The sequence below is a fragment of the Rhea pennata genome, chromosome 5, assembly GCF_028389875.1.
Source record: "Rhea pennata isolate bPtePen1 chromosome 5, bPtePen1.pri, whole genome shotgun sequence".
Classification (NCBI taxonomy): domain Eukaryota; kingdom Metazoa; phylum Chordata; class Aves; order Rheiformes; family Rheidae; genus Rhea; species Rhea pennata.
Genome location: NC_084667.1, coordinates 23,834,695 through 23,858,468, shown reverse-complemented (window position 1 = coordinate 23,858,468; position 23,774 = coordinate 23,834,695). Strand labels below are relative to the sequence as shown.

General features: G+C 37.6%; 1 protein-coding gene and 1 non-coding gene across 3 annotated transcripts in view; one reads left to right on the top strand and one right to left on the bottom strand.

The window, feature by feature from the left end:
* The first annotated feature begins 170 nt into the window (after positions 1 to 170).
* Positions 171 to 23,774, top strand: part of PDHX (pyruvate dehydrogenase complex component X) — a 53,652-nt gene continuing 30,048 nt past the window's right edge. The window contains exons 1-4 of one of the 2 annotated variants that reach the window (XM_062577428.1): positions 171 to 301; positions 6,532 to 6,615; positions 11,433 to 11,533; positions 21,589 to 21,794. In XM_062577428.1, coding sequence (XP_062433412.1) covers positions 6,555 to 6,615; positions 11,433 to 11,533; positions 21,589 to 21,794 — 368 coding nt within the window. In that variant the 5' untranslated portion in view covers positions 171 to 301; positions 6,532 to 6,554. The remainder of the gene's footprint in view (positions 302 to 6,531; positions 6,616 to 11,432; positions 11,534 to 21,588; positions 21,795 to 23,774) is intronic. The other variant, XM_062577429.1, reaches the window with a different exon arrangement.
* TRNAI-AAU (transfer RNA isoleucine (anticodon AAU)) lies at positions 5,848 to 5,917 on the bottom strand. Its single transcript has one exon. It is a non-coding gene; the product is annotated as a tRNA-Ile (tRNA).

The following is a 23,774-nucleotide window of genomic DNA, read 5'->3' as shown; positions in this document are numbered from 1 at the left end:
GCGGGATGGAGAGGGGCCCGGCGTTTCGGCTCCGGGGGGCGGCGGCCCGCCCTGTGGCAGCGGCCCGCAGCGGCGCGGCGGGGGCTTTCCGCTCAGGCAGCGCGCGGGGCAGCCCCGGCGGGGCGGGCGGCGAAGGGGGGCAAGATGGCGGCCTCCCTGTGGCTGAGCGGCGGCGGCGGCGGCAGGGCGGTAGCGCGGCTGCTGCTGGGCGGGCGGGCGGCGGCGGCGGCCCTGGGCGCTGGCGCCTCTCGCCCAGCTCGGGGAGGCTGGAGGCTGCTGCACGGCACCGACGAGCTGCGGGGTGAGTGCTTGGGCCGGGCCCGCGCCGTTGGCCTGCTGCGGGCGTGAGGGGAGCGCGGCGGCGCCAAGGGGCAGGGGGTGTTAGCGGGCGGCTGTAGGGCGGCACGGCCGAGCGGGCTGGTGGTGCAGGGACCGGGGCGGGGGGACGAGCAGCAACGTCCTGCTGGAAAACGGCAGTTGGGAGGGGGTAGCTCGGCAGGGCGCTGCTCGGCCCGCTCTCCGGAGGTGCAGAGCGCACGGGCGTTTGGGTGAGTTGCTGGTAAGTGTTCTTCCTGCTTTTGATGGAAAAAAAAGTCTGTTTAGTTCTGTACATCTCTCAAATTGCTTTTCTAGTGTCTTGTGGTCTTTCCCCAGCTGTATTCTCACCCTCTCTTCTGTGTCCTTCCTCACCCGCATCCCAAAGGGTGAAGTTGAATGTGGAAGTCTCCAAGGAAGACAGAACGTTCCACGCGTGCTAAGCGGTCACATTCGCGTTTAACACTGAAATGCTCTTTTCCTTCATTTTCAAAGAAGGCTTCTTGAGTCCAAGACCACATGAAGGCTGCCGCAGTCTGGTTCTCTGTTACTTTGGTGGCCCAGTCTAAAGGACACCACCTTTGTAATCTGCTGGGAATAATTCGCGTCTTATTGCCGTTTAGGTTTGTTTTAACTTTCTACAGAGTGCGAGGTTAGGTATTAATTTATTTCCTGATTCGCTTAGCAGCCCAGATGAATCTTTCCTTATAACATCTAACAATAGGATTAACGATCATAGCAGCTAGTCTTAAAAAAAAAAATAGAAAAAACAAATACTATGTTCTCCACTCTAAATGATGTGATACTACATATCATGAAAAAAGGATGGCTTAATGTAATAGAAGAAAATAAAATATAGGAAATGATTAATTTGAAAGAAATAATAACTCAGTAATTTTGAAAGGAAGCATGCAAACAAACAGAAAGCAGGTCAAATTACTAGGAGGAATAAAGTTGAAAAGGTAACAGCATAAAACAATGTAATTCTTGTCTAACAGATACCGCAAAGAAATATTTTGTAAATAAATCCATACAAGAAAGAATGATTAGCTTGTTATACAATGGAAGGTACCAAAGACTGACACCTGTATTGCTGCTGCTTTTTTAATTAAACTGTCACAAAAAGGTTACACAGGTGCCCAGAGCTATTGGTAAGCGCTAGACTAGGTGAAGGAAAAAGGTTATTTGGATGAGTTAGATGTAATTTAGATAGGTGAATATTGTATCAGATATTAATTGAGAAATTGTGGAAGATGATGAAAGCTGCTTTGTTCTTTCCCACTATTTTGCTCATATTTAAAAAAAAGAAGAAATTATGTGTAAGTCTCCTCCAGTGAAGAGAAAAGTCTTTTCAGAGACCACAGTTAACCAGTGAACCAGATTTGTAAGCACTGACAAGGCCAATCAGAACCTTGTTTTATTAAACCAGTCTGATATCCTTTTGTACTGGGGTACAGTATTGTCTATATGGGAGAGATGCAATTGGTGCTTTAGATTCATTTATTATGAGGTTTTGGCATTGTCTTATACATTCTTCTCATAAACAAGCTCTGGCCTCAAGGGGCCTCTATAGGGCTACTCGAACTGGTTGGGAAAGCAAGAGGTAATTACAGTTTGCTGTCAAAGAGGAAAGCTGTATCGCATGAGGTTTTTCAGGGACCTCGTGTCTGGAGTTGGATTTTAATTGCTGTTTTGTTAAAAACCTAGATAATGGAATTAATACCTCCCTTTCTTTTGAGATGCATCTGAGATGGGAGAGATTGCAATTGTCTTTTGAGGACAGGATTAGACTTCAAACTGATCATAGCAAATTAGGTAAAACAGCTTGAAAGAAGTAGTGTGCAAAGCATAAGAACAAATGCCTGATACAGGATGAGACATGGCAGTCATGATGTTGTGAAGGAGATCTGGGTTTTACAGTGGACTGTAAATTAAACACGAGTCTGTATCATTATCATGCTGCAAAAATTATACTGGGTTGGAAGAGCTAGGAGTGTTATGTGGAGGATGTGTGTTAATCCTCCTTCCACTCTCCTTTGCACTCATAATGCCTCAACTGAAGTTTTGTTTTGTTTTGAATACTGTTTGGGAAGGATCCTAGAAGGATATGGGCTACTAGAAGAGAATTCAGACAGAGGAGCGAGAATTATGTGGGGTCTAGAAAATGTCATCAGCAAGGACAAACTGAAGAAATTGGAGTATAGAGGGTAAGAAAGATTGGTGGGAGAGTAGGTCTTCAAGTGTATAAAATATTCTGTTGTGCATAAAGCCAAGAAAGAAAGGATACTGATTACTGGGGACAGATGAGTACTTTCTTAATTGGAAGTACAGTTAAGCACCTAAGTAGAAAGAGACTGTCCAAATTAAGGGGTTTTTTTTCAGTGCTTGTAGATTCCACCACTTCTCTATCATCTTTTGTTCTACCAGTGATGTTTCGAGTAGCTGGAGAAAGATGCAGAGGCTTTATTTCATGCATTTTTTGCTTGTTTGTTTTAAGTAGAGAAAATGAGTTTAAATTTATTCATTGCATGCTTAGCAGAACACAGTAGTCAACCTATGGAGTCAGTGCAACATCCTTTCAGGGTAACATTTTCTATTCCAATGAGTTTATTGTTAGAGAGTTACCAGGCAGATCATCTCCTTTCCTTGCATATTTTCCTTTTAGAGAAATATGGGAAGAATTTTTGATGTAGTTCAGATGAAATTACCAGTGTTACCAGGAACATTGTTTGGATAAATTTCTAAACGTGAAAATGAGTAATACTGAACTGACAAGTGTTTGTGTCGCAGAAAGATCATTTTGTGAATGATTTGGAAAAGGAGAATTAACCTTGGAGTAGAAGGCTGAAACAAATACATGTGTATTTCATGATAGAAAGTCTTCTGGAAACATGAACTATGCATTCACCAGGCTCATTTCCACAGTTCATATGTTTTGGGGGGCATGATTGTGTTGATCTCCTGGAGACTATGGGGAATAAATAATTCTTCTTTCCGATCTCACATGATTTTTAAGTTGGCAAGATCATTAATGGCTGCTGAGGTTATTAGATCTTTGCTGTAATGTTTCCTGTTTGCATTAAAAGAAATGTATTGTGTCCAGGAAGAATGGAAAAACTATACAGTTTCTTTAATTTTACATCACCTCTTAAATATTTATTACTAAATGCTTATTTATTCTTTCATAGGTGCTATAATATTTATTCTTTCATAACCCTGTAGCAATAAGATAGACATGGTTAAGATTTATGGGATGTATTAACATTAATTAATTACAGAACAAGGGTGCACTTTTTAAATTCCCTTAAATCATTGTATATTGATTGACTTCCATTTCTATGTTTGTTTTCTCTGAGATCTTAACTGTGACAAGTCTTAGGACTTAGATCAGTATTATATGGAAGTAAGGGTAAGAAGTATTCTCACTCTGGGTACTATGTTCTTTTCAGCTCAAACATTTTTCTTGTTTACTTTCTTACACTTTCTTCCAGATAATGAGAATTTTGGGCATAACTTTAAAGCAGTTATTGCTTGCTTTAAGCAATACAGCAACAGGGAGAAATGCGTTGTTGCTTACTGTTAAATTGGCAATAAGCTTTAACACTGCTAACTGGATCTTTTGAAAAGGGGATATGAAGCAGAATTGATTCTTGCCTTTGTATGAAACATACTCATTTTCTTTTTTTCTTTTTCTTTTTTTTCCCTTTTTTCTTTTTTAAATCAAGTGCTATGCTCTAATTCAGTATGGATTTGGATATAACAGGGCCTAAGGATATGTCTAGCACCTGATACCTGGTCAGGTGCTGGAAAGTTAGCCTTGCAACATGGTGCCTAAAGAGCTGAATTTGTAGCCTTGTAAGTGACTTCTACAGTTTAGAAAGCTGATATCTCTTGTATGCCAAGCTGTATGTCAGAGTACTCTGGTATACTGGGTCAAGTGACAGGAGGCAGTGAGCTACAGCACAGCCGAGGAATGTGCTGTCTCATGAGCCCTGTACTCAAAGAAATCCCGTATACGTGGCACTCAACCTGCTGGTGTGCAGTGCTGCAACTTCTCTCTTGTTGTGTGGGTTTGCTGAAGAGATGCAGATGGTTGGCAGACTGCAGTGATGGGCTGGCCAGCTGTGTCTGGTAGAGGGTGTTGCAAAGCAGGAGAGGCTGTGGGTTTGTATTGCTTGAATATACTGGACTTTGACAAGCTGAACAAAAAGATCTGCGAAGAAAAGGTTGAGAATCAATCTGGTCCCTGTATATGAGCACTTTGTGACAGAAAAGAGCTCTGTAAAATAGGAAGTCTTTTCACTCTTTTTAACAGAGATGCAAGATCTGGTCACTGAAATTTGAAATTAGGCTATATCAGTCTGCAAATTAAATGTGGTTTCTTAGTTGAAAGGGTAGACAGACTTTAAAACAATTTACCTGTGGAGGAATTGAGTCACCAGGGTCTGGATTATCGATGATGAAGGGTTTTATTATTAATTTAACAAATACATTTTATCATCTGGGACAAATTCCACAGCTTGGGGCAAAGAGGAGGAGGAAGATGTAGTGTTTGTGGTGGATTTTGAGAAGACAGACAGTATTATTGGTTGTGGAATTCAGAACTCTGAACTGCCACTTCTTTCCTGAGTTCCTGATCTTTGGGTAAATGGGATTACATGATTTGCCTTGGCATGTTCTTAACACTTCAGTTCAGCCTTAAGACAGTGATCACAATTAAGATATCAGTATCTAACCTTTCTTAAGAGTCAGAAAAGATTCTAACAGCTGGCTAAATATGTTCCCTATTTTTCTCCCTCTCTGTCCCACACGCATGTACCCATGACTAGAAGACTGGGGATGGATAAGTGCTCTGAGACAGAACAGAGGATGCCTGGCTGGTACTTTACTTGTATGTGCAAAATCATACTTCTGGTATACTGCATAACTAGGAAGAAAAATTCTGGTAAATGGTCAGGAATCTATCCTCTGTAACACATCAGTGTTCATCAGCAGGGAACTTCAAACTGCCTTTTACCCAATTTCCTGTGATTGCAGCAGCGCTGACCTCTCTTGAGGACTGAGATGTGTCTGTGCATTTGTTTTTTCCTTTGGGCTTGCATAGATTGAACAAGTCTTGTACGCACACTGTGAGCTCCCTTTCCTACTAACTTGTCTATGAACCATGTCTCGTTCATGTACATGTATTGGAGTGTTTGAGGGACTGCAGCATACCATTTTACCCAAGGTTTTGCTTAAAGAGAATATGGCAGAAGCAGAACAAAGCGTATGTAGGGCCACATGTGGAAGCCCAAGAAAATGGAAATGTGGTTTGGCTTGGTACTTATCTCTGATGCACGAGACACTCTGGGCCTTATAATTTTCCAGTGGTAGATACTGATGGTGTTAGCTGGCTCAGAAATCTGTGGCATTTCTGTGGAGAGAGGAAAAACACCACAGCATTTTGTTAGCTGCTGGTCTTTTCATAGAATCATAGAATTGGTAAGGTTGGAAGGGACCTCTGGAGATCATCTAGTCCAACCCTCAAGCGAGTGGCCCATATGGGATTCGAACCCATGATCTTGGCGTTATTAGCACCATGCTCTAACCAACTGAGCTAATCTAAGGGCATTCCCCCACCTTCAGCTGCTTTTTTGTTCTCCGTACTACTGCTTGCTTGCAGCTTGAACTTCAAACACGTTATTGATTTTTCTTTTTTTTGTTTTTTTTCCTCCCCTCTCCCTGTTTGTATTTCTGTTGGAGAAAGATTCTCTAGCCTTGTTTTAGGTGAGATTGAGCTGAAGATAACTTGAAATACTAGTTCGTATTATTTTTAATAATGCACTAAGACTGAATCTTAGGGAAAGTTTTAATTAAAAACTAATTGAATCAAAGCTGAGGGAACATGAGTATCTGAAGCCCCCACATTTATATTGTATTTTTATTTAAGTTGGAGTTCAATTTGCCTAGGAATTATGTATTATAAGTGCATATTCAAGTTAACCTTTTTTCTCTGAAGAACAGATGGGATTTGTATTTTGTGCCTTGTTTTCCTCAGTGCTCTTCTAAATTTCATTTACAGTGTATGTTTATGTGTAACCTTTAGAAAAAATGAGCATCTTCAGCTGTCTTTTAGACTCGTACACTGCTTATGTCTTATTCCAGTTAAGCAATTAACTGAGAAAAAAATACACTGGAAAAGTAACTAATTTAGATAACCATGTGGTTTTTTTACAGGTACACCTGCTATTAAAGTTTTCATGCCTGCACTTTCTCCTACAATGGAAGAAGGAAACATTGTGAAATGGTTGAAAAAGGAAGGTGAGACATCATTTTCTGTTGCCATAGTTGCTGTGTTTTGCTAGCTTTTTCAAATTAGTCTGTAAGATGATGATCATTCTTTCAGGTTACATTCCTGTTTTGAAGCAGTAAGTTTGGTACATGAATGTTATCAATAGTACCCTGCTTTAAAATTGTTGATCCTTTAAACATTCTTCCTTGTACTATGTTCTAGAGGGTTGCAATGATCATATTTTGAAAATTCTCCTCCAGAATATTACATAGGGTTGACACTGGAAAATCAGCCGTCAGTCTGCTTTTTCCCCCTATCTGCTGTCTCTCCCAGTCTTGTCATGGTGCTCAGTGATTTTGCCAGAGAGCCTTTGATGTTGGGGAGGCTTTCTCTTTTGTTATTCCAAAGCATTAGAAAGACATAGTATTTCTATAGTTGCTATTTAACAACTATAAAACAAGCAAGCAAGTTATTACTTGCTTCTTAATATAAACTATAGTCTACTCTTAAAGCTGACAGTAAACCTTAAATTTGTTTCATAGCCCCATTTCCAAATAGGAGAGGAGAGGCCTGTTTTCACACACACACACACACACACACACACACAAAAAAAAAAAACCCTCGTGATCTAATTAATTTTCATGAAGGGATATTTTGAAACCTCAGTTATCTTCATCTCTCTGTGCTTTGACAACTGAAAAATTTCTGTTAAACTGATTTCTGTTAAAATATTTTGGAGCAGCTAAATAGTCTCAGCAGTACTTTTTGTGTTCATATGGGTTGTATGTAAATGAAGGACAATCTCTAGAAGATTCAGCACTCCCTGTTCTATTAAGAGAACTTTATCCCTCTCCCCTTTGTCCTATTTGCTTTAAAATTATGGCTGGATTTTGACTTTAGTAATGGATTGTGGGGGGAAAATGGAAATTGTAATGGTGGCAGTTAGTATGGGATGCATTGCAGAGTTTTAGATGACTATTATAGTGTATCTTGTTTTCCACATTTTTAGCTTTAATACAGAGAGCTAAACACACCTTGAGGAAAGAAAATGTCTTGAAGCCTGTTAACTTTGATAGACACAATTTGAGAACCTGAATGTGTTTATTAGCTTTTCTTCCTGAATAAGTCTTTTCTTTCTTTTGGCATACCCTGCAAATGTTGGTATGGCCTCTGTCACCATATTATCAGAGTACTTTGCTTGTGTGTGTGTTAAATATGTTGCTGGTGATGGAAAGACTTTATACCTCAAAAGTCCTCTCATAATGGACATGAGATTTTGCTTCTAAAACTTTTGCTAAGAATTTCTGAAGAACTAGCTAGGAAAAATACAGCAGTGTCCATCTGAAGCTGCAGTTAGTTAAAGTAACAAGTCCAAGCTTATGCAGAGAGGAAGGAATGACCAGAAGTCATTTTTCTATTCATTAGACATTACTAGTCTATCCATTAAACATATAAAACAATTCAGTTTTTGTTTTTAAAGTAAATATAATGTTTAAAGTCACAAAAGAAAATAAAGAAGGCAGCATTGTAGCAGTGGAAATCAATTCCAGTTTGCTCCACAGCACAAACAAATTAAGTTTTCCTCATTAAAATATCTTAAGACACAGTGGCTGTACAGTGATTCTTCTTACTCTTCTTCTCCCTACCCCAACCCAAAAGAAAAAAAATGCATTTTAATTAAAAACATATCTTACTGACAGTTGGACTTTAATATAAATCATTTTAGGATTTTCATTGCTCTACTTTCTATTTAGAAACAAGACCAAAAGTGAATATAGATCATTGTCATCTTTGGCACATCTATGATGATAATTAGTTCCCATGAACATTCTTTTCTCTGTCAATCTGGAATTAATATAATGACAACATAAGAAAATGGCAACAAAAGTTTTGAAGAAGAAAGCAGTGATCTAATGCTTCTGCTCTTTCTGCAGAGCAGAACTGTGACATCCTTCAATGAGCTGATGTTAGTGGCATTAGTGAATATAAATGTTTGATAATCTTATGAGAAAACAAGTACTTCAGAGTAATAGAAGAAAGCTGATGGTTGTGTATGACCAGCAGGGGCCAGTAGAATACTACTTTGGTCATTTTTTTCCTGCTCTTTGTGTAAATATCAAATATTTTCATTTTATAGTTTCATAGGACAGACAGATGATTTCACTACAGCAGAAGGAAAAACACTGCCTTTAATTGACAGCTTTACTATTTTCCTCTCGTTGTTAATGCTGCTTCATGTCAATTCCTCTGGGTAATAAAGACCATTGTTTAAAAATAAAACTGTGCTTCTAAAAACTTCTGTTTATTATGCGTGAATTTGATGTTGATGAAAGATGATAGATTGACAGCCCTGGAGACTAAAGTCTTGTTATTGTGGGCAGAAAACAGAATAAGCGACATTACTAGCTGTTTCCTCATACAGTGTAACTTGGCCCTCTTCTGAGACATCACCTCCAGGGACTTGAGTCTCTATACTCAGTCAGCTTTCATTTGGTTTGTGAAGAGTACATCAAGAAATGCAGTTTGTCTTGTGATTTGGATACTTGTCTGCTAGTAACTTGGTGGAGGCTAAAGGCTGTTGAATGCCAATTGGATGTGGTCCCTTGGGGGAAACTCTGCTTTAATGAAGATCCTAATCGTTCAATCTAGCTGTAAGAAATTAATCACAGTGTGCACATGTACATGCACACACATCTGTGCACAGGATTTTTAGTGTTTTATATGTAGTCGTTCACAACTGCCATCCAGGCAGATCCTGGATGCAGCAAACCTCTGTTCTTTCTATTGGGAAATCTGATCTGTAATTGATGTGCAAATGGGCATCAGGAGATACCACAGATTTTGGTGTCTCTACTGAGAAAACTATGGTTCTTTCTATTGCGGTTAGGCACTGAAACACACATTAAATTTTTTGATTTTTTTTGAAGGCCACTGTGAAATAGTTGTCTTAAAACTGTATTTGATCAATTTCCTTCCCAATGTATGGCCACTTCGTGCTCCTGCAATAAGGTGGAGGAAAAAGTGGTGTGTCCAGTCTCCTGAAGACTACTACTTTTCTTCCCTGTGCAAGGGAATCCTTAGAAGTCGGTAAACAGCTTGATGCACCCAAGTTAAGGAGGTACATTGCAGGGAATGAATGCATGAATGAAGGTATTTGCTTTGGCTAACTTACGCTATTGGAGTTAGTACTGGATGTTACGTTTAGCACTGAGACTGCTTTGAGTGGTGCAAAACATTTACATGCTGATTGCAGGCTGAGAAAAACAGTAACTGAGATATGGAGTTAAACTCCTTTATGTTTGCCTATCATAGCTCTATAAATTACAGAATTTTGTACAATTTGATGTCTTGTTATCTATGAAATACTTGCCTAGTGGTCTGATGTACAGGCCACTTTAATTGTCTAGTGGAATCAAACCACTGATCTAAACCCTGAAATTCTGACTTTTCTTTCGTAAATTGTTTATAATGTAATTATTGCGAAGTGCAGTATGGCAATTAGGTTATTACATTAAATAATCAAATGTTTGTGTCCTCCCTTGCCAAGTTACAGAATAGGAACATTTTTGACTTCTAAAATTATGCATTATATAATTGACTGAGGTTTGAAGGTTTTCGTTGTTTACCACTGCAGAGGTCACATGAATCATATAATGCTTTTTTTTTTTGTTTGTTTTTTGTTGCTTCATTTCCATTCAGGTAGTCCTAAACCAAGAAACGATAAAAAGAGATGAGTTTATTTCATTTAGCTAAATATAGGTTGTAACATGTAAACCTGTAAAAAACCAGTTTTTCCTGATGCTTAAGCACTGCAGACAAAGACAGGAAGAATTAAATGAAATGCTTAAATAGTTAATACTGTTGCAGCATTTATGATGATGGGGGATTATTAAAATCGTTCTTTATATTAAAAATACATTCATGTAATAGATCTGTACTTATTGTCTTTCTTTTTTAGTACTCTGAAAGTGTATCTTATTTTGTTGGAGACCAAGACATTCAACAAGGTCAAGATTTTCCTGTGTAGTTTTGATCTAATGTTGACTGTCTAGTCAGTACTCATATACTAAAAGAATCCAGACTCATGGCATTTTTGTCATACACCAACTGATAGATACATTCATCAAAAGCAGAGGAAAAGTATACTTCAAAACAATTCTACTTACAGATTTTTGTAATACAGAAAAGCTACATCTAACATTTAAGCATATTTTTATTACACAAAATATATGTTTTTTTTTTAAAAAATGAGCTTTCTCTGACGATGTAAGAGGCTTAGGAAGCAAGCCTCTAGGGCTTGCTATTTGAAGTGATTCAATTTCTTGAGATTTTTATTTGTATATATTTAATAGTGTGCATACAAATTAGAGAACTGTTAACTGTGTCAATCTGTGGAGAACCAAAATAATATTTAGTAACATTTTGTTGCATGTGACCAGTATCTTAGAAATCATAGCTTTAAATAGCTTGCTGTGATTTATGGCTAGCAATGAATATGGAAGGCTGAAGGTTATATTCTTGGTTCTGCTAGTGATTTGTCATCTTGTGCAAATCAATTTCATTGTGTGTGTTTGCTTCCTCTTGGAAAACCTACTTTAAATGTGGCCATTTGAAATTTAATGAATTATGTCAGTGTTCTGTTGTTGCAGTCTTTATCTCTGAATCTTGGTGTTTTTATTTGAAAATGAAAAAGACAATATAAATTTATGATTTTTTTTCTGGATATCTACTACCTGGGGAATGTATTAAGAATGTAAAGTGTTGATGTTATATGGTTAAATGTCTCTCTTCTATAATTAAGTAGATCCAAAAGGAAGTTTAAACTAAGTTTTGTTGTGTTTTGCAGGTGAAACGGTGAATGTTGGAGATGCTTTGTGTGAAATTGAAACGGACAAAGCAGTGGTTACCATGGAATCAAGTGATGATGGAATTTTGGCTAAAATACTGGTAGGAATTTTTTGTTTCTGAGCAGGATGATGTAATTTGTCTTGATTATGTCATTTAGCGTATCAGCTCAAAAGTAGTTAACTTTCCTTCTTTTCAGCTTTCAAAATAATGCACCTACTTGCAATCTTAATGAAAAATAATTCCTATGTTTATATCAGTACAAGTATTGGACTACTAAATTTTAATAAATTAGATACATTTAATAGATTTTCAGTTAGTAGGACTGAGTTACATTATTTTGTGTTGTTCCTTATGAGTTTTGCACCTGAAATAGTGCAGTTTATTACAACTCTTGCTTTGAGTTAGAGAAAAACAAGTTACAATCAATTGGTTGTAGTATGGAATATTGGATTGTACTTTACCCAGGATGTGTGGTTTTCCATGATGGATTCTCTTGTGCCAGCCATTGTTGAAGCGCTAATGTCATACCAGCGGGACTGATGCAGGTGGCAATTCTTGAATTTCCTATATTTTTAAAAATTACATTGAAGAGGTTTATTATAAGGAATTACAACCGGAATCAATATGAAGTTTTCTCAATATTATTTTGGAGTGCATGTGAATTTGTGTATGTGGATATGTAACAAGGTGAAGGAGGCAATAGTATATGGATGAATGGAAGCAGTAACAACTGGACTGCATAGATCAGGATGAATGACAATTCTAGCAAGCTTAAGGCTTGTTTTTTAGTCCTATGTAATGAGGCAATATCTTTTAAGTACTGTATGGTAAAATTCTTCAAATGGGCTTTATTGGTTTTTTTTTTTGTTTGTTTATTTGTTTTTGCAAGAGCTCTGACTGCAGAGCAGTAGTAGTGCTTCGTATCCCATGTGGACAGCTTAAAGTTAGTTTTTAAATTGATGATAGAGACAAACTTGCAGAGTGTTAAGTGGTTTAGAGAGTGTTCACGCAAACTATTCTGGTGGAAGATTGATGATTGAGATAGAGGGCAGTATCATACAGCTGCAGTATAGAACATCTGCCACTAACAGCTGTCTGGATATTGCCTTGACAGTCTGAAAACAGTAGATAGTTCCTGTAATGTAATACATTTAAAATGAAATTTTCAAGAATTCTATCTGGTGTTTGACAGATCCTCCAACTCACAAGAGTGAGTCTTTCCTATTCTCGATTCCTTTCTCAGCTCCCTGGTTTCTATGCAGAATTTCCAAATAGCTTCTCTTACATAGTCTTGCCACTGGTTGATCTAGTAAAATTAAAAAGGCATAAATGTGGAAAATATCTCTTCCTGGGGAAGACAGAAACTCTTAATGTAATCTGACAATCGAGTAATTAAATCAGTATTGTTTATGGGCGGGGCAGACCAATCTCTATTGGTCTTGCTGCCCCTCTGTAGACAAGTTACTGAAGTCTGTGTCAGTTTGTTTCTCTCAATATGAGGATTACTAGGTTTTATCTGTGTTTGGTTGGAGTTTTTTTAATTGTTTTCTTGCTTTCAGAGTCTTGACATTTCATTACTAAAATAGATTCACCTGGTAATAATCACTTTAGAATGGTAACCTCTCTTGTGGATGGTGGTGGCAAGATGCAGGGATGCATGACTTTTTTAATTAAACAAAAGAACCTATATTTGCAGTTGCCTGCAATATTTGATCACTCATGATAAATGTACCACTATTAACATTCTGCTTGCTTTTTATATTCATATGATATTTCATATCATTTTTCTGTGATTCTGTGATATGTTGTTTCCATCTTTCACATGCAAAGCTTAAGAAGATCATTTAATCTGTTATATATTGTAGTTCGCAGTATTAGTCAAATAGACCAGTGCATTAAAGGGTTTTGTTTTATTCTCTTTCATATTGAGTTAATTAGCATGCTTAAATAAGAAATAATGATAGGTAGTCTGTGTGGTCTCAACCACATTTCAATAGGCAGATCTAATTACCTTTGGCTGAGTCTGCACTGTGTAGTAATGAATATCTTCTTGAATCATTAGTATTTTTCAGTTGGGTAGCAGGTAACTAAACTTTGACTTTGAATTGTTAGCAATATCAGGAATCACTAACCAACAATTCCTAGCACATCAGGAAAGACAAAACAATTCTTAGAGCCATTTGAACAGCTTTGACAGCATGTGCTTGTGCTTCTTGTAATATGGAAATTGTCCTTGTTGCAGAACAGTGGCATACAATTAAAAAGAATGTTAGTGAGTAGGTGGCGAGATGCATGCAGGCTTCTAAATGTTTTTTGTTGTTTTATAATTAGTTTTGGGATTATATTTTGCCTCACTGGAGCTTGAGCTCAAGAGTTATTTCAATATTTAAATAGTGTTCTTCCAATTGAGGCATTCTATTCATATGAGTGTTTTTGTAATTGCTATTGCCATTTTCCTAAGGTAAATGTCCTACTACGAGGAATTTACTGTAAGTGGGAATATGCATGTCTTGATTGAGTTTTCTCTTCTTCCCTGAGATCCTTTATGTTCTATGGTGGAAACATTTTTACCATTTATGATTAACATTTAAAAGAAATATGTTACCATTAAAATTCTACCAAATGATAGAAACTTTTTAGCCTTTTAATTTTACCATTATTTAAGAAAATATGAAAAGTAATATTCCTTATGCAAAACAAAAATAACCATTTAAATCTGTTTAAAGGGATATTAAGTCATAATCTGCATACCGTTGTTAGTTTTTTTTCTTAAAATAGTTTTTCAGAAGCTGGTGATAATATAAAAATCTGATTTCAAAATGAAACATGATTCCTTTTAGGCGATAAAATTTTTTTCTTCCTAACTTATGGAAGTCAAATATTGGATTATAAATATTTTGTAGAATACAATGCATCTGAAATGCAGGAAGAAAAAAAAATAAGATTTCCACTGTGTGGAACTCTAGAAAATACCGCAATTTTTGTCCTTGACACTTTACTTTTCAGATCTACAAATGGAGTTGAGGGGTTTACTCATTTAGCTTGCTGTACAAACCCGAGAAATAACAGAGAAGAGCAGAGTATGATCAAAAGGGGAAGCAGTGGGTAATTCTGAAGACAGAGTAGATAAAAAGGGATGAAATTTGGCAGTATAAGGTGCTGTGTCCAGGAGCTGTAGATGTGTAGGTTTGAAAACAAGTCATTACTATTGCAACTACCAGAACAGAAGAAAGCTCAAATTTAACTAGGCCGTCTCCTGGCAGAGACTCCTTAGGTACAATGACACTATTTTATATTCATATTAAAAAAAAAAAAAAATTACTATGGAATCATTTAGCATAGTTATTTATGTATTGAAAGACTCTTAATGCATATTTGCATGATATTCTTTTGCAAGATTCAAATAAATAAATAAAAATTTCAACCTCAAAAGAATTGTTTTTAAAGTCTCTTATACCTTTGGTTCTCTTCTGATTCTCCAGGTTCTCTCTACGATTTGTATTGGAAGTATGGTTCTCTAAACTGGATTAAATATTCGAAAGTCTCTTCAGCCCTTCAGTGTGTGAAACACTTCTTGGATAAATGTAATATATGCCAAGCTTCTCTTGCTCTTCCTTTTTACAATAGTGTCTACATTGATTCCTGTTTAGTTTGTAATCCTGTGCAACCTTGGAGCCTTTTCTGCCAAAGAGATCTGTCTAGTTATTTTTCATTTTGTGTTTTGTGAATTTGATATTTTCTTCTTGACCGCAAAAGTGCTGCACTTTCCTTCTAGGAACTCTATCATACACTGTAGGGACCAATAACGAAAAGATCTATTATGAACTGTTAGAACATATCAGCAAGAAGTAACAAAGGAAGAAATAACATCTCAAAGGTATCATGTTACCAGTGTGATATATTCATGATAAAAGTAAGTATAATTCTAGATTTACTTTTGTCAAGGTGTTGCTAGAAGAGATAGGAAACTGTTAATGCGGGTGTGCAAGGCATTGGTTAGATTTCATTTGGGTTCCTGTGAACTGTTCTGAATAGCTGCTATCACAAAGGATGAATTCACATAGGAAAGGTGCTGAGCAGAGTTAATTAGGAGTTGGCCAGGGCTTGGGGGAATCTTGAGCCTAGCAATGTAAATAAAGGATTTGATTGCACCCAGACCAGTGTGGGGGGAACTGCTTTCTAGGCAGTGCATGATAAGTGGTATGAGGAAATGCCTACAGGGATAGCAGCATGGATCCTTTCTTCTGAAATAATTTCTAATTCTAAAACAGTACAGTTGCTTGTTCATAACAATTTTAGTTTTTCTTCTTTTTCTTTTTTAAAAATCCTCTTGCAGTAAGTCTGTATCTTACAAATGGACATCTAAGGAAAGGAGAACTTGGATTACTTCAGTGAGGCCACAGAGGAGACTCACGCAGGCAGGGATTTGAATTCCTTTATTAATTTAAGATCAGTGGCTTAACCACAGTACCATCCATCCTTGGCTATCCATTTCTCAACATCTTACAAAGTGTGAAAACAATTTTCCTACTGAGGTACTATCCTGAAGTTGAAAAATAATTATCCCAGTTCTCTGCTCCTTTTCTTAGGCTAGGTCTGTGAAAGTTGGGTCCTGCTCTAAAACAATAGCTCAATTAAAATTATAGGAGATAACCTTCCCATATGATTGGTATCACCTAAACAGTGTTATCCTACTAACTGTCCTGCATTTATGAAGAACTGCTCTGAAAGAAAATGCTGTTGAAAGCAAACTGTAACGTGTCTTTTGGTCAGGTTGGCCTTTTTTAGGGAATATCTACACAAGAGGTGTGAATCACAGAAGTATATGTGGACGCATTGATATTAGTTGCAGTCTAGCTATATCAGAAAACATAGAATGGACATAAATGAGTAGAAATTCCTTGAGCAGTCAGCGTGCTGGACAGAATCCTTGCCTGCCTACAGCGAGACTTGTGTTTCTGCTGCTGTCACGAAAGAGTTGGATTGGTGTATTAGGTTGCTTATCTCTGCTACAGTTGCGTTTTGTTAGGACAGCATGTATTTATATGTTTATCCTTTGTAAAAAGGAGAGTGCTTTCCTCTGTGTTGGATACTTAAGAAGAGATGGTAAGGTTAGCATCTTCCTTTTTTGTATGAACAAAGGAAACATTTGCAAAAGGAAAAAGTCAAAATAGGTGCTTTTGTGGAGAGGGGGATGTAAGCTGCAACACCTGTGAGGTGTCCTAGCCTATCAGAACCAGCATCTCTTAAGAAATTACCAGTTGAGTGTAATTTCTGCAAGATAATTTGCATTTTAAACAGTAACTTGCATAGATGAGTAAAAACTCTTCACTCTTTTAACTTACATTGCTTAATAGTAACTTTACCCAGCTGTACTTTTGGGGAGTTTTTTTTGTTTATTTTATTTATTTGTTTGTTTATTTTTCTGGCACCATAACGAAATAGACATTGAAACTCCTGAGCTCTTGTGTTCAGCTGTGGGGCAACTCATCTAACAAATTCAGAGTGTATTTTGTTACTGCAGGGAAAATTTCACGTCAGACAAATTTTCAAATCCATTTTTAGTCCTCATATCATTATTTAAGTAACTGTTAGGTGAGTGATACTTTTGCTATCTTTAATTCTGTTAATTTTGGAATATTTCTGAAACTTACTTTGCACCTAGCCTCAGCCTCAGTAGAAAAGTATATAATCGCTTACATATGTGAAGTTCCTATTCTGCCTTTATGGATGCTATTTTGTTAGACTTGTTAGAATGATTCCCTGAGAGATGTTAAGAAAACAATAGTAGATGCCGGTATTGATGTGCCAAATGTCTTTAGCAGTGTTTCCTAATAACTAGTGGTAGGATTAGTATTTCAGAAGTTGTATTTTTCCTGTTTCCTCTTATATATTCTAAATGTATTCCAAAATTTCCTTGCATGTATTTTGCTGTTGTGGTGCTACTTTTTTTTTTTTTTTTTTTTTTTTTTTTTTTTTTTTTTTTGGGGGGGGGGGGGGGGATGGGGCGGATTAGAGAGAGATGGGTCAAAACCAGACTTCTCCAGCAACTACATGATGAGGGCAGTATCATGAAGTAGTGCTATTCAACCTTAGTCAAGATATCCGTATCATCCAGTAACAGTCAGACGCTGAGAGCCGGATCTAAAAAGGAGATGGCAAATAACAAATGTCTCTCGGATTGTTCAGGAAAAGAGGCAGCTTTACTGGAGTAGCATGAACAGATTTTTATCTAGTCTTAGTCTTTAGTGGACTCTGCTAATCATCCTTTCTGGAATCTAGAAATGGTGAGCTTTTGAAAACAGCTTACATATTGGAGTATTTAGTAAATGTAGGCCTGGACCTTTTTCCAACCTCTTGAAAACTGTAGAATTACATAAACCTGGTGTATTTGGGAAGTGAAATAATAGGGCAACAACAGAATCTGAAATTCTCTGAATTTTTTTCATATCTCGAGTATGATTCCTAATATTCCATCTGCAGTATCCAGTGCTATATTAAGTATTTAGTAGATTTTTGTGTGATATTTATAACATAAAGCTCTCAGGTTTGTGTATGGGTAGGGAGATGATTTCTTGCTGGAAGGGAAAACTATCCTTCTAAAGAACAATCAAAAATTTTGAGTTATTTAGTTTTAGATGTAGTATGGAGAGACTAGGAATAAGCGTAATGCATTTGAATTGACAGCATTGGCTTAAGTTTACTCATTTCCTAAAAGAAATGAAAAACAGTTTTATGTTCGTTGGTGCCAACTACAGTTTTGAGTTCAGAATGGGAAAATTAAGTCAGATAAGCACAAACTGTTTGCCTAGAGCTCCGTTTTACACTATGGAAGATGTGGTGTTCATCAGATTAATTTTTAAGTTTTTTTTTTTTGGCTGTACAGTGTAATATGTATGGTTTAAGAATAAAATAGATACATGTGCATATATTTTTATTCCTTACCTCTCTGAATCTCTCTTTAATGATCAAGTCTGTTCCACTATAAAATGCAGTAAAAATGAATGAAAGTTTTAAGGCAATTTCAGGATGGTGATTATTCTTTCAGTAGTTACTTCTTAAATTAACACTGCCTATTTTTTTCCCTAAAATACTTCTTAGTTCAATTTGGACTGAGAGCAGAGGATGAGTGATTGCTCTGAAGATCTAATATCTGTTACTGTTTTCTCAGTCATGCCCTAAATGTTTCATGACACTGGGTGTGAATTGAAACTACTTTGTATAAAACTTCGCCTGTAAAGTGGACCGGTGTAAGTTCCTGCTGTGTTTCTCACACAGTGTAGGAGAAAAACATCTGCCTGGATGTGTGTGCCTGTCTAAAGCACTGTACTGCTGTGGCAACAGCTCAGAGGGAGCTTTAAGTATTCAGAAGAATAATCTCATCCAATCTTTGTCCCTATCCTGGCTCGTCTATGCTTTGTTACTGTGTTAACAAAGTTAAGATCCTTTTGGCTCATCGTGGATACGTGGCCGCACAGAGGAAGTAGCTTAACAGTATTTCTGTTTCAGCTCTTCCTGTATCTGAGCTTCAAGAGTTGATGGAGATTTTATGCAGAGGGTCTTTTTCTGGTATGGTGAATTCTGAGAATGTACAAGTCATGAGTCAGAAAGTCAGGAGATGCAAAAATAGGCAAAATAATAAGCTGCTTTTTGTCTCCTCTAATTATTGGACTACAAAGGCTATGTGTTTAAAATAAAATTGTAATTATAAAATTGTACAGTAATTTGATATGAATCCCTTGCACTGGCACTTTTTCTTTTTTGTGGAGTAATGCAAATCTGCTTATTAGTAGGCCTTCCTGTGATAGGATTTTTCAGCATTAACTTAATCAGTTCAGGATTTTTGTTTGCCATTCTGTGTCCTCAGGTACCTTAAATTCATCCCAGTAAAAACAAAATATCATCAAGTCTTGACTGACACTTCAGACTTTTTTTTTCCCCTCCTTCCTCTCAAATGAAGCTAAGATGTTCAGAATATTAATGGAAAAGAATGCATCAAGAAATCAGCACAAGTAATGTTGATCCAAATCTTAGAGATTTTTTCATGAAACAACCGTTATTAAAGAATAAGAGTTGCACTAAAATTAACCTGGTGTTTGGAGGTGGGGAGGGAAGGGGACTGACAAAATTGCAAATGCAAAATCATAGAATCGTAGAATCGGTAAGGTTGGAAGGGACCTCTGGAGATCATCCAGTCCAACCTCACCTGCTCAAACAGGGTCACCTAGAGCATGTTAGACAGGGTTGCATCCAGGCAGGCCTTGAAGATCTCCAGAGAAGGAGAATCCACAACCTCTCTGGGCAACCTGTTCCAGTGCTCTGCCACTCTCACAGGGAAGAAATTCCCCCTCACGGTCAGGCAGAACTTCCTGTGCTTCAATTTCTGCCCATTGCCTCTTGTCCTGTCACACGGGGCAACTGAAAAGAGTTTGTCCCCGTCCCCCTGACACCCTCCCTTCGGGTACTTATACACATGGATAAGATCCCCCCTCAGTCTTCTCTTCCCCAGGCTGAAGAGGCCCAGCTCTCACAGCCGTTCCTCACAGGGCAGGTGCTCCAGCCCTCTGATCATCCTCGTAGCCCTACACTGGACTCTCTGCAGTAGCTCCATGTCTCTCTTGTCCTGGGGAGCCCAGAATTGGACACAGTACTCGAGCTGAGGCCTCACCAGGGCTGAGTAGAGATTCTGTTTTATCAGAATGTACTCGGATCGGCTTTCCTGTTCCTACTTTGGTCTAGTTTTGGCCCTTCTGAGGAGAGAGAAGTAAAATCCTGTCAAATGTGAAACTTTCTACCAGTAGTATCAGAGCAGTGTGCAGAGTACAAACTTTGAGCAATAAAATTCTGGTGTTTGCATCTACCTATTACAACCTCTATAGTTTACAGCATTATGTCTTATTTATTAGACTGATAAGCAGCTAGAAAACCTGATTAAAGTGGTTGGAACAATGTGATACTCTGCATATTTTTGCTTTGTGTTTAGGTTTTGCCAATGTCTAATACTGATTTGCGAAGTGTCAGCATTGCAGATACATACCAGCCCCCTTTGAGCCAAGGGTATGCTCAATATGGCTTTACGGCAGAGATTGAATGTCCATTTCCTTTGTTTAGACATCAATTTTATTTGGGCTTGTACAATCTAACTTGTATTTGGCTACCTGAGGTCCCAAAAGGCTATTTTGCCACCTGGCCTGATACCCTGGGATTGTTACTACTTTTGAGGACAGGACTTGCACTTCCACTGCCATTCCAAAGAATGTAGGATTACTCTATTGAGGAGGCCTTCGTTAGATTGTTAAATTGATGTGGCCACCATGCTTTGATCTAAATCATCAAAGCATCACAGGGTTATTTTGGCTGTGAAACATACTTGTTATTTTTTATTTATTTATTTATTTTGGTTTGAAAGGAACATCTAGAAATCTAGAACAAATCTGCCTTATCCCATCTAATTACATCGTGTTTACTTTTCTGTAAGATTTCTGTGCAGATATTCTCCAAAACAGAGATTTACTTACCACAAAAGTGCTAGTGCTTTCCTGGTGGACTGATTTCTTATTTGGCAGAAGTTGTTTTAAAATAGTCATATTTAGGGGAGAAGTTATAGCAGGCAGCAAATGTTACCTTTTCAGAAAGAACTAATGGGGCGCTACTATTGCTGTGGGTTTTGCAGGTTTTGGCCTCTTTTTTTTTTTTTTTTTTTTTTGGTTGTCCCTTAGCTTCTGAACTTACATGGCTGTATTTAAAGTACCTCAATGCTAGGTATGGTGTAGATATCTCAAGGTACAGTAGCTCTCTCTAGCTCAACATTTTCAAACTTAATGGCCAAAGATTAGGCGTTCACATTCGTTTTCGGTAACTAGTGTGCCTTCATTCGTAGAGGTACTCAAGTAGCTTGCTCACTTTGAATTCTGAGTCCTAACTTCAGATGTATGGGATTTGGGGCATATGTTAATATTTCTCTGTACCTTGTAATAGCAACCGTTGTTAATTTCAGTCATGAGTTTTCATTATTAATAGTAGCAATAAAATGAGAGATCTGTTCCTGATGATGTTTCATTAGTATGACTGAAATTTTCACATCTATCTTTTTTAGTCATACTAGTCTAGACAGTACAGTATGTAACTTAATGTTCTCATTTCCTTAATTTTAGGTGGAAGAAGGAAGTAAAAATGTACGCCTGGGTTCACTAATCGGTCTGCTAGTGGAAGAAGGACAGGACTGGAAGACGGTTGAAATACCGGCTGATGCTGGTGATCCATCTTCTCTGGCTCCACCAGCAGCTGTGCTTACCTCAGCTCCAGCAGGTCCCTCAGTTTCAGCTCCTCCTAAGCTGGAACATCACCCTGGAAAACTGCAGTGAGTTTCTGTATCCACTGTGAAATGGAACTCTTAGATCAGTAGAGCTGCACCAAAAAGAATCTTCTTGATTTCCAAAGATTCTTTGTCCCATTTCATTTAGTGTTAAGCTGTTATTTAAGAGGTTGTTTAAGTGCATAAGAGGTATTAAAGCTTGCCTATCCAGAATAGTTCTCTGTTCATAAGCCCAATAATTCAAACAGATTTTTATTAGAACTCCTTCTATGGCTATGCTTTTATTTTCATATGTGATTATGTTATGAAGGATTCTAAGCTTGAGATGAGGGAGAAAGTTGTGTTTATGTGTGACTGACACTACTTAGGCACCAGATCAGTTTACCTATAATTACCTATAACTTTAAAACAAAACAAACAACAGGTGGTAGACTCCAAAACCCTTCCAGCCTATCACACTTTCTGATACTTAAAAAAAAAAAAAAAGAAAAAAAAAATGATTCCTTCCTCTTACCCCTCCCCAGTAGAGTAATGTGGAAAATGCAAGGCTCTGGGTTTGTGCGCTCTTTGTTAGTGTTTTGTTAATTTGCCAGGGCAACATGAGTACTGAAAACATCTTAGAGGGGAGAATAAATTAAGCCCAAAGTGATAGCCACACATTGGAAATGTTTAAATCCCTGCTCTATGTTACAGGTTGTTCCTTAAAATTTGCTGCAGATAATACTAACTGAGGAGTTTTATTCGTAACCACAGTATGACTTCAGAGTTTATATAAGTCTGTCATGAAGATTCTGGCTACATAGTCATGATTGTTGTGTCATTTAGAACCAGCACCAGCACCAAATCAAACAACTGTGTAATTTCCATTTAGAGCTGATTGCGTTTACATCTAAAAGCTGTTAAATCACAGCCTATTAAAGGAAAGAATAAGGAACTGTGATTTTTGTTGGTAGTGAATACTACTTGATGAACTGTTTTGTTTAGTGTGTTGTGGGGAGGGAGGTGGTGTTTTGTGTGTATATGTATGTTTGTTTTAACCTCCTTGTCTTTATATATCTGAATTGATGTATTTACTTCTGCTGTCAGTATGTACGCTGTTCTATTGCAAGTGGAAGACATGTAGAAACAACTAATTGAGGTCATTGCCCAAATGTTACCTGTAGTAGGAGGGAGATCAAAGCACTTGAAAGGATTAAGTCTTGCATTTCAGGACTTAAGACTGTCAAAGCTGCATCTGTTTCTCTGCAGCTGTTTAATTAGAGTTATTGGCATCTTTGAAATCATGTGATCATTAATGACACTTTTTTTGACAAGGACTTATGGATAGTTTTTAAGAATTCATTGTGGTGCAAATATTGTTCCCTTTAGAAAATAATGAATTGGAGCTACTGGAGTGAGTCCAGCAAAGAGCCAGTAAGATGATTAAGGGACTAGAACATCTCGTATGAGAGAGCTGGGACTATTTAGCCTGGAGAAGAGAAGGCTGAAGGGGGGATCTTATCAATAGGTATAAAAATATGAAGGGAGAGAGTAAAGATGATGAAGCCAGATGCTTTTCAGTGGTGCCCACTGATGGGACAAGAGGCAGCAGGCACAAACTGAAACACAGGAAGTTCCATCTGATTCTAAGGACCACTTTTTTGCTGCAGAGGATGACTGAATACTGGAACAGGTTGCCCAGAGAGGTATCCTTGGAGGTATTCAGAAACTGTCTGGACAACTGAGCAGTCTGCTGTAGGTGATCCTGCTTGAGCAGGCGGATTGGACTAGATGATCTCTAAAGGTCCCTTCCAACCTCAATCATTCTGTGATTTTGTTCTGTTCTGAAATCTGTTGTTTCCCTTTTAAAAAAAATTTTGGTTTTATCTTCCCTTCCCCTCATCTCAGAAATCAAATTATGATAAAGTGGCAGTAAACAGTGAAGTGGTCTATAGCTTATGTAGAGTTCTCTGTAGTTGAGCACCGTTTCTGCCTGGAATGTTACTACTAAGCATATCCTGCATAGGTCAAGATGACAGGCACAGG